The following is a 13,937-nucleotide window of genomic DNA, read 5'->3' on the forward strand; positions in this document are numbered from 1 at the left end:
ACTCACGGACCGTGAGATCATGACCTGAGCCGAAGTCGGACACTCAACCGACTGAGCCACCCAGGCGCCCCTGTTGGCCATCTTTATGTCTTCTTTGGAAAAATGTCTATTCAGATTCTCTGCCCATTTGTAAATTTGTTTTTGTTGTTGTTGTTGTTGTTGTTTTGGTGTTGAGTTGTATAAATTTTTTATATATTTGGACCCCTTACTGGATACGTCATTTGCAAATACCTTCTTCCATTCAGTAGGTTGCTTTGTTGTTTTGTTGACGGTTTCACTGTGCAAAAGCTTTTTGCTTTGGTGCTTTAGTCCCAATAGTTTTAATTGTGCTTTTATTTCCTTGCTAGAGAAGACAGATCTAGAAAAATGTTTCCATGGTCGCTGTCAAAGAGACTATTGCCTGTGTTTTCTTCTAGGAAGGAGTTTTATGGTTTGAGGCCTCACAGTTAGGTCTTTAATATATTTTGAATTTATTTTTGTACATGGCGTAAGAAGGTGGTCCAGTTTCGTTCTTTCACGTGTCGCGTAGCTGTCCGGTTTTCCCAACACCATTTGTTGAAGAGACTCTCTTTTATCCGTTGTGTATTCTTGTTTCCTTTATCATAGGTTAATTGAGAGAGAGACTCCCAAGCAGGCTCCATACCGTCACCATAGAGCCCAACGAGGGGCTCAAACTCACAAACTGTGAGGTAACAACCTGAACAGAAACCAAGAGTTTCATAAAGTTTTAGGGCATTTTTAAACACTCCAAGAAGAGACCCTACACCCGCTAGCAGTCACTCCCCGTTCCCGCTCCCCCACTACCCTCTCAGCCCCGGGCAACCACTGATCCACTTTCTGTCTCCAGAGATTTGCCCGTTCTCCATGTTTCACCTGAATGGGATAATATAATATGTGGCCCTTTGTAGCTGATTTTTTTTATTAAGCATAATGTCTTCAAGGTCCATCCATGCTGTGGCATGTGTCGATCCTTCACTCTCTTTATTGTCAAATAATATTCCATTGTATTATTTTCTTCACATTTTCTTCATCCATCAGTGGATGGGGCTTTGTTTATTTTGTTTTATTTTTTTATGTTTATTTATTTTTGAGAGAGGGACAGAGACAGAGGGTGACAGGGGGAGGGGCAGAGAGAGTGGAAGCCACAGAATGCAAAGCAGGCTCCAGACTCCGAGCTGTCAGCACAGAGCCTGATGCGGGGCTCGAACTCACGAACCGTGAGATCATGACCCGGGCTAAAGTCGGACGCTTAGCTGACTGAACCACTCAGGCGCTCCTAGTGGATGGGGCTTTGGGTCTTCCCCACTTTTGGACTATTGGTAATAATGCTGCTATGAAGACTCATGTACAAGATTTGATGTAGATGTATGTTTTCATTTATTTTAGGTATGATGTACTTGGTTTTAAGAGTCTTTGTGGAGAAGATTCCCTACTTATCATTATAACTTTTTGACTTTTTAAGTGATATTTCTCTCGAGTTTTCCACTTCAGATGGTATCTATCGATTTCCTACCAAGAAAAAAAATTATGGCTCTTACACCACCTCCTACCTCCTCATTCCTACCAATCTTGGTTATACCTTGATTTTAGAGCGCCTGTGATAATACCTTCTACATGTAGAAAATTTGAGAAGCATAGCTAGACATACTTTTGCGTTAACAGAGTTTGTAACGTTAGCCTTCTTTTTCTTTAATATTTTGATTCCGGTGTTCCCCAGCATTTTTAGTATTATTGTCTGAACACATTCAGTTTAGGACTAAGTTGTGTGATTACACCCAGAAAGAAGGAGCTGGGATCCAAAGCGGTGCTTTTCACAGTGTGGTCCCCAGACCAGCAACATCGACATCACTGGGGACCTTTTAGAAAAGCGAGACCTCAGGCCCCACCCCAGACCTGCTGAATCAGAAGCTCTCGGGGTGAGTCCCGGCAGCCTCTGTCTGAACAAGCCCTCCAAGTGATTCTGATGTACGTTCAAGTTTGGGAACAGTGCCTTATGTCATCTGTCCTCTTCATCGCATTATTCTGTTCTGGAATACTTCTCCCAGGAACTTTTGTTTTACATGAGACAAATGGGTGGTAAACGTTTATGCCTCGGCTATCTGCAAATGTCTGTTGTTCTTTTAATGTTTATTTTTGACAGAAAGAGAGAGTGTGAGCGGGGAAGGGGCAGAGACAGAGAGGGAGACACAGAATCTGAAGCAAGCTCCAGGCTTTGGGTTGTCAGCACAGAGCCCGATGTAGGGCTCAAACTCATGAACCGTGAGATCACGGCCTGAGCTGCAGTCGGATGCTTCCAGGCGCCCCTGGAAATGTCTTTATTTTAGCATCAGACTTGACTGATGGGATCACTGGTTTCTAGCCTCGTCACCATCTTCCGTCAAAACATTTTCAGTGTCACCCGCTAATCTTCTAATATCCAGCGTGATGGAGGAGACATCTAGTGGGGGAAGGGGGTCAATTCTTTTGATCCTTTGTAAGTAACCTTTTTTTTTTCCTTTTTAGAACCACTAAAAAATAATAATAATAAATAAAAATACATAAAATTAAAAAACAAAAACAAAAACAAAAGAAAACAAAAAACTGTTTCTTACCGTGAGAACCTGTCTTCCCCTGACTTTTTTGGTCCCTCTCGTTTTGGCAGTGTGGTGGTGTGGAACATAGCCAAGAGAGAAGCCATCTGTGGCAGCCCGGCGGCCGGCCTCAACGTGGGGAATGCCACGACAGTGATCTTCTCGAGGTGCCGAGACGAGATGTTCGTTACCGCCGGAAAGTACGCGTCTGCGGTCGGCGTTTTCAGAACTCGTAAACGGCTGCGTTTGCTTGTGCAGAAAGCACGGCCGCTCGAATTTGGGGGGGAACATAGTATTCGTCCCAGCAAATTCCCTTCCGTCGTAAATTTGCGTGACGCTGCAGTCCTTAAACATCCTTTGAACTGAAAGTCTTTCAAATACCAGTTAGTTGAGCATTCCGTGCTTCCTCCTGAGAAGGGTCTGCTTTCCCGCTGAATTGATTTCAGGTTCCGGTTACTTGTCACTGATAACACACGCCCTACGATGCATGCTTCCAGGGGAATGTGCCGGAATGCACAGATTGGCTTACAGGTTGACGTTTCTTAGCACCTGCTCTCGAGTTAGGCCTCCTGAAAGGAGAGTTTGCGAATGAACCGTGCCAGGAGCCCTCAGGTGTTTGATTTTTAGCCACATGAGATCATTTCCAGCAGTGACAGCTTGTCACCAGCCAAGGGGGACCAAGCCAGAGGCCAGCATCTGTCTAACAGAAGAAGTTAATTTACAGATTCACCAACAGGGCCCTGCTTGGAGTTTGAGGTGAAGTCCGCACAAAAGCATCCTCTCTAATGTGGTGTGTCAGTTCAGAGGTCAAAAAGCTGTCGGGCACCTGGGTGGCTCAGTTGGTTAAGCGTCGGACTTCGGCTCAGGTCACGATCTTGTGGTTGGTGAGTTCGAGCCCCGCGTGGGGCTCTGCACTGACAGCTCGGAGCCTGGAGCCTGCTTCAGATTCTGTGTCTCCCTCTCTCTGCCCCTCCCCTGCTCATGCTCTGTCTCTCTCTCAAAAATAAACAACCATTAAAAAAAGAAAAAAAAAGCTCTGAACGTGGTGGGGTCGAGGTACCTGTTGGGCGGGACTATCTCTTTCAACCCCTCTGTCGGCTCCCATCTGTGACGTCACTGGCTACGTTTCCAGCCAGATCAAAGAAGTGGTCCTGCCCTACCTCTCAGCCATTTCCAGTCCCCACCCTGGGGTATGCAGCCCGCCTTTGTTCCGGGGTAATTATGTGTGTGCACGCGTTTACTTCCTGGCCATGAAACTGGCTGGCCTAATGGAAGCCAGCCCCTAGGGAGCAAATCTCACTAGGAGAGCGCCCTGAGCCTGAAGCAGCTGCCCGTGTCCTACCCCTGTCTTCAGAGGTGACTCACCGTCACGCAGGGCTTCTTCGTTGGGGTCCTTGTTTCCTGAGGGTCCAGCTGCTGGCGTCCATGGACACCCTTACTCCAGGAGCCGAAACTTGAATTGAAGCTCCTTTCCCCCCTTCCCCTCCCCCTCGTCGTTCCTTCCCCTGCCCCTCCTCCCCCTCCCTCCTCCTCCTTCCCCCCCATCCTCCCCTTCACCTTTCTCCCTCTCCCCGTTTCTCCCTGTCCCCCTCCTCCCCCTTCCCCTCCCTCTTTCCCTGCCCTGCAAATGAAAAATATATATATTTTTTTAAGTTTATTTATTTATTTTCAGAGAGACAGAGACACCTGAGAGGGGAAGGGGCAGAGAGAGAGGGAGAAAGAGAGAGAGACTCCGAAGCAGGCTCTGCACTGTCAGTGGGGCTCAAACTCACGAACCATGAGATCATGACCTGAGCCTAAATCAAGGGTGGGAGGCTTACCGACTGAGCCACCCGGGCGTCACCCCCGCCCCACCCCCAGCAAATTTTTTAAGGACAATCTGTATTCTAGGTCTGCTTTGGTTGCATGTGACAGCGATAGCCGAGAACAAGTAAGGACTCCTGCGTTAAGATTTCCGGTATGGCACCCATGATATCCTCCATGATGGTCCCTATTTCAGATACGCCACTATATCATCCCTCATGAGAGATCCTGCAAATTCCAATTTGACGTCCAAGTGACATCTACCAGGAAGGCCATGAAAAAGCTGATTTTTTTTTTTTAATTTTGAAAGTACGCAAAATATGTATTGGAACAAGAAATAGATTTGTATTCAAATAAGAAAGTATTCAAAATACTTCTAGGGGCGCCTGGGTGGCTCAGTTGGTTAAGCGTCTGACTTCGGCTCAGGTCATGATCTCGCGGTCCGTGGGTTCGAGCCCCGCGTCGGGCTCTGGGCTGACAGCTCGGAGCCTGGAGCCCGTTTCAGATTCTGTGTCTCCCTCTCTCTGACCCTGCCCCGTTCATGCTCTGTTTCTCTCTGTCTCAAAAATAAATAAACATTAAAAAAAAATTTTTTTAAACAAAATACTTCTTAAGCACTTACTATGTGCCTAACTCTGGAAGCTAAAAAAAAAAAAAAAAAGGAAAGCTGAACTTGATCTATTTTTATTTTTTTATTTTTTTATTTTTATTTTCTTTTAAGGTTGACTTAAGTAATCTCTACGCCCAATGTGTGGCTCAAATTCACAACCCTGAGATCAAGAGTCACATGCTGTACTGATGCGGCCAGTCAGGCGCCCTGATCCATCTTTTTTTTTTTTTTTTTTTAATGCTTGTTTATTTTTGAGAGAGAGAGAGAGAGAGAGAGAGAGAGAGACTGAGTGTGAGTGGGGGAGAGGCAGAGAGAGAAAGGGAGACACAGAATCTGAAGCAGGCTCCAGGCTCCAAGCTGTCAGCACAGAGCCCGATGAGGGACCCAAGCGCACGAATTATGACATCGTGACCTGAGCTAAAGGCGGACACTCAACCGACAGAGCCACCCAGGTGCCCCCCCCCGATCAATCTATTCTTAAATTAATCTTTTCTGCCTTCAACTGTTAGCTTCAGCTCTGATGTTGACCACAATATGTTTCTACAGTTACAAATTCAGATTAGCTCAGTATGTAATGAGTAAATGCCAGTTATATGCCAAATCTTGTGTCAGGTACTGATTTCGTTTGGCCTTTGGTTACTTAGTCTCCTTTCTCATGAAGACAGGATTCTCCCTAATGAAGTACTTGCTCTTGAAAATATTTCCTCACAACTGCAGACCTTGAAAGAAACATACTTAGTGGGGCGCCTAGGTGGCTCAGCCGGTTAAACATTCGACTCTTGATTTTGGCTCAGGTCATGATCTCACGGTTCGTGGGATCAAGCCCCGCGTCAGGCTCTATGCTGACCACGTGGAGCCTGCTTGGGATTCCCTCTCTCTGCCCCTTCCCTGCTCTCTCTCTCTCTTTCTCTCTCTCTCAAAAATAAATAAACTTAAAATTTTTTTTAATACATAAACTTAAAAAAAAAACATACTTAGGGAACTCTGGTTTGCCCTCTCTTTTTACTTTACTTTATTTATTTATTTTGAGAGAGAAAGCATGAACAGAGCAGAGAGAGAGAGAATCCCAAGCAGGCCTTGCACTATGAACCCAGAGGAGGCTCGAACCCACGAACCACAAGATCACGACCTGATCTGCAATCAGGAGTCAGAGGCTGAACCGACCGAGCCGCCCAGGAGCCCCTGGTTTGCTCTTCATTTGTTTAGTTTTTGGCATTTCTGTTTACTCTCACTGCAGTGGACAGAGCGCTCGCTGGGTATGAATCCTTGCTCTGCTGGTGTTTGGCCTCTGCGTTTTCTCATTCGGACAGCGGCAGGATCCGAAAAACTACTCAGAGGGTGGCTGGAAGGGTCGAGTGGAAGATTTTAAGGAGAACCCTGGGCCTAGCAAACCTTCAGCAATACCCCGTTCTGTCCCCCTTAGCTGCCTCTTCAGGGGGAATGCAGAAAACAGAGAAGATATGAAGAGGCTGTTACATGGGTATCCATTTGCTTGGGTTTCTCTTCCACAGTGGGACAATTCGAGTATGGGAACTGGATCTCCCAAATAGAAAAATCTGGCCAACGGAGTGCCAGACCGGTCAGATGAAAAGAATAGTCATGTGTATTACAGTAAGTATGACTTTTAAGTGTTACTGTCTGTAACCATTGGTACAAATTCCAAGGGGTGTGTGCGTGTGTGCGTGTGCGTGTGTGTGTGTGTGTGTGTGTGTGCCAGCTCACGTGCACACATACGTAAGTGTGTGTACCTTGGGCTGGGGGTAGGCAGGTGAGATCTGGACATAAGGGATGCTGATTAAGGAAGCACAGGTGAGGGAGAGACTCACTGCCCAGACACAGCTCTGGGAAGGTCTCGTTTTACCAGGACTGGGGCTTCCATCAGACCCCAGAAACCCGCCTCACCTAGACAGAAACCATGTGGCCAGGAGGCATTCAGAGGCCGCAGCACACTCCCATGCCACTATTTCTTGTTTCCACCACTGGAAATAAAGTCCCCAACAGTGACACTCATGGTTGAAACACAGTCTCTTCTATAAAGAGGAATTATTCCTATGTTTTTAATGTGGACGCATACGTTCACACAGATAACTCCCTTCCCCATGGACTTACTTCTCTTTAGGTAATGCGTCCTCATTTTATACAGATAGACTTTGGAAAATATGAGATAAAGCAAATACACATTCTCTTTGGAGGAGCAAACCTTCATCCCAGGAGCCCTACAGAGGCATCTCCGGAATCGGAGCTGGCGGGATATCTACGCATGTGGATCTAACACCAGACACTATAGGCTTCCCCTGGAAATGCACAGGCTAACTGGACTCACATATTTCCTCCATTTCTGAGTCTGGCCCTAATTCTGCCCCCCACCCCCCCACCCCCCTGAGGCTGTTCTTACCCATCTTAGAGTCTGCAGAAATTGAAGTAGCCGTGAGCACCTTTGGAGGTCTTTATGGGGCCTCAGAGAAAGTTCGTCCCATCCCTGATCAGGGCCCACGGGCATCGCTGAGAAAAAAACACCGGTCTTTACGTCCCTCCTCCTCTCTGATCAGATTGCCGTCGATGATAGCTTTTTCTACCTTGGTACCACAACTGGAGATATTCTGAAAATGAACCCAAGGACCAAGCTGCTGGCAGACACTGGGCCTGCGAAGGACAAATTCAGCCTGGTGAGTAGAGACCCCCAGAGTCTGCTCTGCCCTGCTCTTTTCTGGTGATTTCCTCCCTCCACTGGTAGCACAGACCTACATTAAGAGTCTGCGTTCAAAAGAAAAAGTGTATGTTGTACCCAAGGCCACGCCTAAATTTGCAAGGTGCATAAACTTCTTCCCTGAGCAAACGTATTTGTCAGCATCCTCAGTTAGGGAATCAGACCTTTCAAGCACAGGGCCTGCGGCTCTGTGATTTATTACCACGTTGCTGCCAACATTTCGACAACCCTGTTACCATATATAAGAGAAATGTGCTTTTTGATCTATAATACCACATATAGACATGCATGTGCATGTAATTTTTTTTCCCAATCTAATAACTAGTCTTAGATTTTAACTCCAGCCAGCACCATAAGTCATAAGCAAGACCTAGAGGTTGTCGATTTTAAAAAAATTTTTTAAAACATTTATTTATTTTTGAGAGACAGAGAGAGACAGAATATGAGCAGGGGAGGGGCAGAGAGAGAGGGAGACACGAGAATTCGCAGCAGGCTGCAGGCTCCGAGCTGTCAGCACAGCGGGGCTCGAACTCACCAATCGCAAGATCACGACCTGAGCTGAAGTTGGACGCTTAACCGACTGAGCCACCCAGGCGCCCCTAGAAGCTGTCGATTTTTGTATTTGCAGGGTTCCTAACAATTCTGGCTGAAAGTCCAGAAAGACTTTGATATCTAAACCAAAATAAAATACAATGCGATCAAAGGAGAGTTTCACAGAGTAAGCGCGGCTGTTTTCGGTACCCCCAGAAAGTTACAAGGGCTGTTTCCACTAATCTTTGCATTTGAGAGCAGATGGTCCTAACTAAGCTTAGATACTTATCCACTCAGCAGATATTCCCGAGAAGACTTGGAATCCTGTACCATGTTCTGGGAAGATGTTAGGGTTTTCTTAATCATGCAGCCATTTAATAATACTCAAGTTTTGTTGGGTTTTTTTTTTTTTAATAATACCCAAGTTTTTAAGGACATGCCTAAGAGTGAGAAAGCTATAGTATGGGTAGAGAAGGGTTTAGAAATAATGCCACAGGAGATCGAGACGTAGTCTCGATAATGTTGTCCAAGTTATTTTTAGGAGGCAGATTCCAGTATGTTAAACAGATAAAAGCCAAAGCAGATCAGTTCAAGGAGAGCAAGGCTCAGAACCCTGCTGTTTCCAACTCCTGAGATACTGCCAGAGGGCCCCATAAAACGTGTGAAAAGTACTGATCTGGATATTTTTTGCACCCTCCTCCCCCAGCACTTGGGATCTAACCACATTCCCCCCCCCCCCCAAAAAAAAAAAATTGTTGGCCGTCTTCATGTTTCTCAAGCTTTTGGTACCTACGTGCCTTGCATAGTGCACTGTGGATGGTTTACTCCTAACCATTTAAGCCTGACAGTAAATTCCACAAAGAAATGATTCTAAGATGCCTCTTATACAAGTAGAAAGAAAGTAATTCTTTTTGTTTTTTATTTTAGAGAGAGAGAGCAGGGGAGGGGCAGAGAGAGAGGGAGAGGAAGAATCCCAAGCAGGCTCTCCACGATGTCAGTACAGAGCCCCATGTGGGGCTCGATCCCACGACCCTGGTATTAAGACCTGAGCCAAAAATCAAGAGTCGGATGCTCAGCCAACCGGCCGAGCCACCCAGGCATCCTGGAACTCTTACATAACTCTTACGGGATGAAGGGATAGGAAGTATCACTGAACACATTTGTTTGGAATATTACGTGATCTTGGGCAGTAACCCATTTTGAAAATCTACTTAGGGGCGTCTGGGTGGCTCAATCAGTTAGGTATCTGACTTTGGCTTGGGTCATGATCTTCAGCCTCATGGATTCCAGCCCCATGTGGGGCTCCATGCTGACAGCTCGGAGCCTGGAGCCTGCTTCGGATTCTGTGTCTCCGTCTCTGCCCCTCCTCTGCTCACGCTCGCTCTCTCTCTCTCTCTCTCAAAAATAAAGATTAAAAAATTAAAAATATAAAAAAAGAAAAAAGAAATCACACATAGGTAACTTTGAGGCCCTGTTGAACACTTTATCTCTTGCTTCCCCAAGTCCCCAGACACATGCTAAGAATATTCACTCCTGGGTCATCTCCCTGGACAACGGGCCAGGCATTTATTGACTTGTCCTCCCACAGTGTTTCTGGAACTGGGGCAGCCAGACAGGGGGAGGGGGAGCCACATAATTCTGCTCCATGCCTTCATATTCTGGAACCTTGCTTTCTCCTCTCCAACATGAAATGCTTTTTGAACCAGAACAGGCAGAACTCAACGTAACGTAACTCGAAGGGACACGATATTTGTTTTATGATGGTCAAAGTTTGTTAAGACAAGCCTGAAAAAAGTCACTAGCTGTACTATTACCGAAAGCTTTACCATGAAATATTGGTCATGCACATTTTAAAATCAGAACTTCACAGTGGGTGCTGTAAAATAACCATCCAATCCCCCAAACGTCGAAGATGGCTTTGAGTTTAAATACGTCCTATCGTTGGTAAGGTTATATACTGCATGCTTTAGTTCAGAAAATATAGTCACCAAACAATGAGGGGTTATAAGAGTTGTAAGTGTAGGAATTAAGTTCTGGGGGCACCTGGGTGGCTCAGTCAGTTGAGCGTCCGACTTCTGCTCGGGTCACGATCTCACAGTTTGTGGGTTCGGGCCCCGCGTCGGGCTCTGCGCTGACAGTGTGGAGCCCGCTTGGGATTCTCTTTCTCCTTCCCTCTCTGCCCCTCTCCCACTCACACATTCTCTCTCTTCCTCTCACACAAAATTAAACAAACATTAAAAAAAAGAATTAAATTCTGGTGAAAACACTGGCTGCTGAGGATCTAGTGTTGTGTGGCCGTCTTTCCATCTCCTGCTCTCACTCCATGTGAGTGGATGTAAAGTATTCATGTTTGATGCATTCAAAACGCACAGCTGGCTTTACAGGGAGGAAGTTTGGTGAAGCGTGCTTGGTCCTTGCCGGACCGGGAAGGCTACTTCCGGCACGTAGGCTCGTTGTTGGCACTGGGCCCTTGTGTCCAGCCCAGGGGTGCATCCCAGGCGATCCCTTCATGAGCTTTCTCTAGACAACACGTGCCAGCACTGACATAACCCCCTGGCCATCCCTCGTCCCAGGCCACACGCTGACTCTTCCCGATGAAACCATTTGGCCTTTCTCTCAATGCTGTTTCTCCCCCAACAGGGAGTGTCCACCATCAAGTGCCTGAAGATGGGGGGGTTGTTGGTGGGTTCCGGAGCCGGATTGCTGGTCTTCTGTAAAAGCCCCAGCTACAAACCCATCAAGTAAGTTCCAGACTCCGTGGGGTTGGGATGGGGAAAGACCCACCAGCGGGAGGTCTGCGTAAAGCCAGGGGCTGTGAGACATTGGCGAAGTCGTATCTGGTAAAAAGAGTTGCATCTTACTGTGAAAACGAGCGGTTGGAATCACAACCGATGATTTCGTTGCCGGTGAAAAGACAATAGCTCGTGTTGAATCGAGACAAAGTAGCCCCCGATGACCCAAAGGGGGATATTGCCCTTCTAATAAACACATAAATTATGATTTCACTTGATACATGGAGCCATGACGGCAGATAAGACGCGGTTATAAAGATACCCAGCCAATAACCTCAAATTTCAAACTTTGAAAATTTGCGTATTCAGTAGAATTTCTGATGTCATGCGTACCTATTATGTGTCAGGCACTCTGCTGGTTCGACTACTACTATTCGTTTGAGTACAAGTCTTGATACAAATAGCCAACCTTCACCAGCTCCTTCTTTGTAGTAGATACTCGGCCATATACTCTTTATGGATTATCCAATTAAAATGAAACACAAGAAAACTTTATCCATTGTCCTTAGTAAGTGTTCATTGAGCACCTCTGTCCAAACCAGTGTGCCAGATGCTATTAAAACACAAAGTAAAAAAAAAAATTAAAAAAAATTAAAAAAAAAAAAAAAAAAAAAAAAAAACGTTGAAGAAAAAAAAAGGGCGCCTGGGTGGCGCAGTCGGTTAAGCGTCCGACTTCAGCCAGGTCACGATCTCGCGGTCCGTGAGTTCGAGCCCCACGTCAGGCTCTGGGCTGATGGCTCGGAGCCTGGAGCCTGTTTCTGATTCTGTGTCTCCCTCTCTCTCTGCCCCTCCCCCGTTCATGCTCTGTCTCTCTCTGTCCCAAAAATAAATTAAAAAAAAAAAAAAAAAAAACGTTGAAGAAAACACAAAGTAAGATATGGTCTTTGTCCTTCCAGAACTTAGAGTCTGGTTTGGGGATAAGTTCTACACGTACGAAAAAGTCCTCGGAATACAAGATAATATGTATACACAAATCTCATAGTCCAGATAAAGTAAAACGTATTATAGATCTGTTACAAAGGACGTCAGAGAAGGGGGCCATCCCACGGGGGTAGTGGGCGGAGGGGCAGAGGCAGAACTTGAGCGGAGTTTCAGCAAAATCAGATGGCCCTAGATACGCTCCCTGTGGCCTCGGCACAGCCCCAAGGGAGCTATAGGATTGTAGGTAGTGCATCAGCTGTCTTCATTCGGACAGATCTGTGCCGAGCATTCACTAGGTACCCCGTGCTATTCCGGGTGTGCTTGGGGTACAGCAACGAACAAAGCAAACAGAAATGAAGGGAAAAGTCCCTGCTCTCATGGAGCTGACGTTGCGGCAGGAGGGAAAAAGACGGTCAGTAACACAGTAAACACGGAATTACATCGTGTTGAAGGCTGGTGAGAACCGTGGAGACAAATGGAGTTGGAGATACAGGAAGGGGGGACTAGGGTTTGAAGAGAGAGGGGACAGGTAGCAATTTTAAGTTCAGTGCCCCCCAGATAGGTCTTCTTGAGAATATATGGGGACCGGTTTTATGTTTGTGTGAAGGGGACTAAGAGAGGGAGGCTACTCCAGGGCAGCGTTGGTTAGACTCTGGATACATGGAGTGAGTATAAAAAAATGAACCCCCTAGTTTTCTAACACCCTGTTTTGAATACACAGACGTGATGTCCCCATTGTAACGAAGACGGTTAGATTCAAGGCACTTAGTACAGGGTCTGTGCTGTGTAAGCCTCCAAACTAACCTTGTGTGACAGGATAGCCTCCCCTTGGACGCGGTGACTTCTACCTCCTTGGGTTTTCGTGGGTTAAGAAAGTAGCTCCCGTGAGAAGTCAGGAAAGTATTATGATGAAGCAGACTGCCGGAGTTCAGGGACCCCTGGCCTCGCCCCGCATAGCCCTGGCCTTCACCTTGTCTTCTAGGCAGCCCACATGCCAATAGCCAGTATTTCTATTGGCTGCCCTCCATGGCCTCATGTACATGACCTCCATTATCTCTAATCCTCACTGAGACCCCGCAGAGGAGAAATTACTCTGCGGTTGAATGGACTGAGGCCCGGGGATTTCTGGCGATGTATCCAGAGTCGCAGAGCTCTATCTAGTTAGCGAAGAATCCGGCATGTGACTTGGGGTCAATCCTTTCTTCATTAACCGTTCTGCATCCCACCAACAAATGGATCTTTGTGAAACACTGCATTTCCCACGCTGATCCCTTGCACAAGAACCCCTGTTACATTCTGATTGTTAAAACTAAATCGGTTGCAGAGCAAGACTGGGTTTTTAGGGCCTCATTCATTTTTCTACTCTTTTTTTTTTTTTTTTTTTTAAGTTCATACTTGTTAAACATTTGGGAAACAGAAGGATCTGAAATGTGGAAGAAGAGAAAACAGTCCCTGAAAGTTCTGGTGAAGATAGTCACCGTGAACATCTTGTTATTTCTCCTGGTCTGCGTTCTTCGCACATATTTTGAAATAATTGTACTTATTTTGTGTATGAAATTCTATTTTCTGGTTTATTTTTACTTAAGGCGAGCATCATCAACATTTTCAATATTACTGTTTTTTAAAAAACTGTGGTAAAATATACATATACTCCATAAAGTTTTCAACATGGCTTTACTGGCTAGGCAAATGGCTTTGAGAAGTTGCCGTCCCATAGACGATTTAACCATTCCGTTATTATTAAATAGTTCCAACTTTTTTCTCTTTTCGTTAAGGTTATAATAACATCCTTTGACATCAAGGCTTCTCCCCTCCCCCAGTTTTAGGATTATTTCCCAGAAATGGCATTCATAAAGTATTCGACTGCCATGGTGGTTTGTGCGCATTGCCTGCCTGGAATGTTCCCTCTATCCAGATCCTGCCAGTGTTTCGCAACCCATTTTAGACTCTCTGTCGCTGAGCAAGCCCCCTCCCCTGCCCCCGACTATCATAAACCATGCTGG

At 46.1% G+C, this 13,937-nt stretch overlaps 1 protein-coding gene across 2 annotated transcripts in view; it reads left to right on the forward strand.

Annotated features, from left to right (window-relative positions):
- CFAP52 (cilia and flagella associated protein 52) overlaps nucleotides 1–13,937 on the forward strand; it is a 43,496-nt gene that overhangs the window by 9,183 nt on the left and 20,376 nt on the right. For both annotated transcript variants that reach the window (XM_007085959.3, XM_042966757.1), the window contains exons 4-7: nucleotides 2,642–2,770; nucleotides 6,495–6,594; nucleotides 7,533–7,649; nucleotides 10,862–10,962. In XM_007085959.3, coding sequence (XP_007086021.1) covers nucleotides 2,642–2,770; nucleotides 6,495–6,594; nucleotides 7,533–7,649; nucleotides 10,862–10,962 — 447 coding nt within the window. The remainder of the gene's footprint in view (nucleotides 1–2,641; nucleotides 2,771–6,494; nucleotides 6,595–7,532; nucleotides 7,650–10,861; nucleotides 10,963–13,937) is intronic.

The sequence above is a fragment of the Panthera tigris genome, chromosome E1, assembly GCF_018350195.1.
Source record: "Panthera tigris isolate Pti1 chromosome E1, P.tigris_Pti1_mat1.1, whole genome shotgun sequence".
Classification (NCBI taxonomy): Eukaryota; Metazoa; Chordata; class Mammalia; order Carnivora; family Felidae; genus Panthera; species Panthera tigris.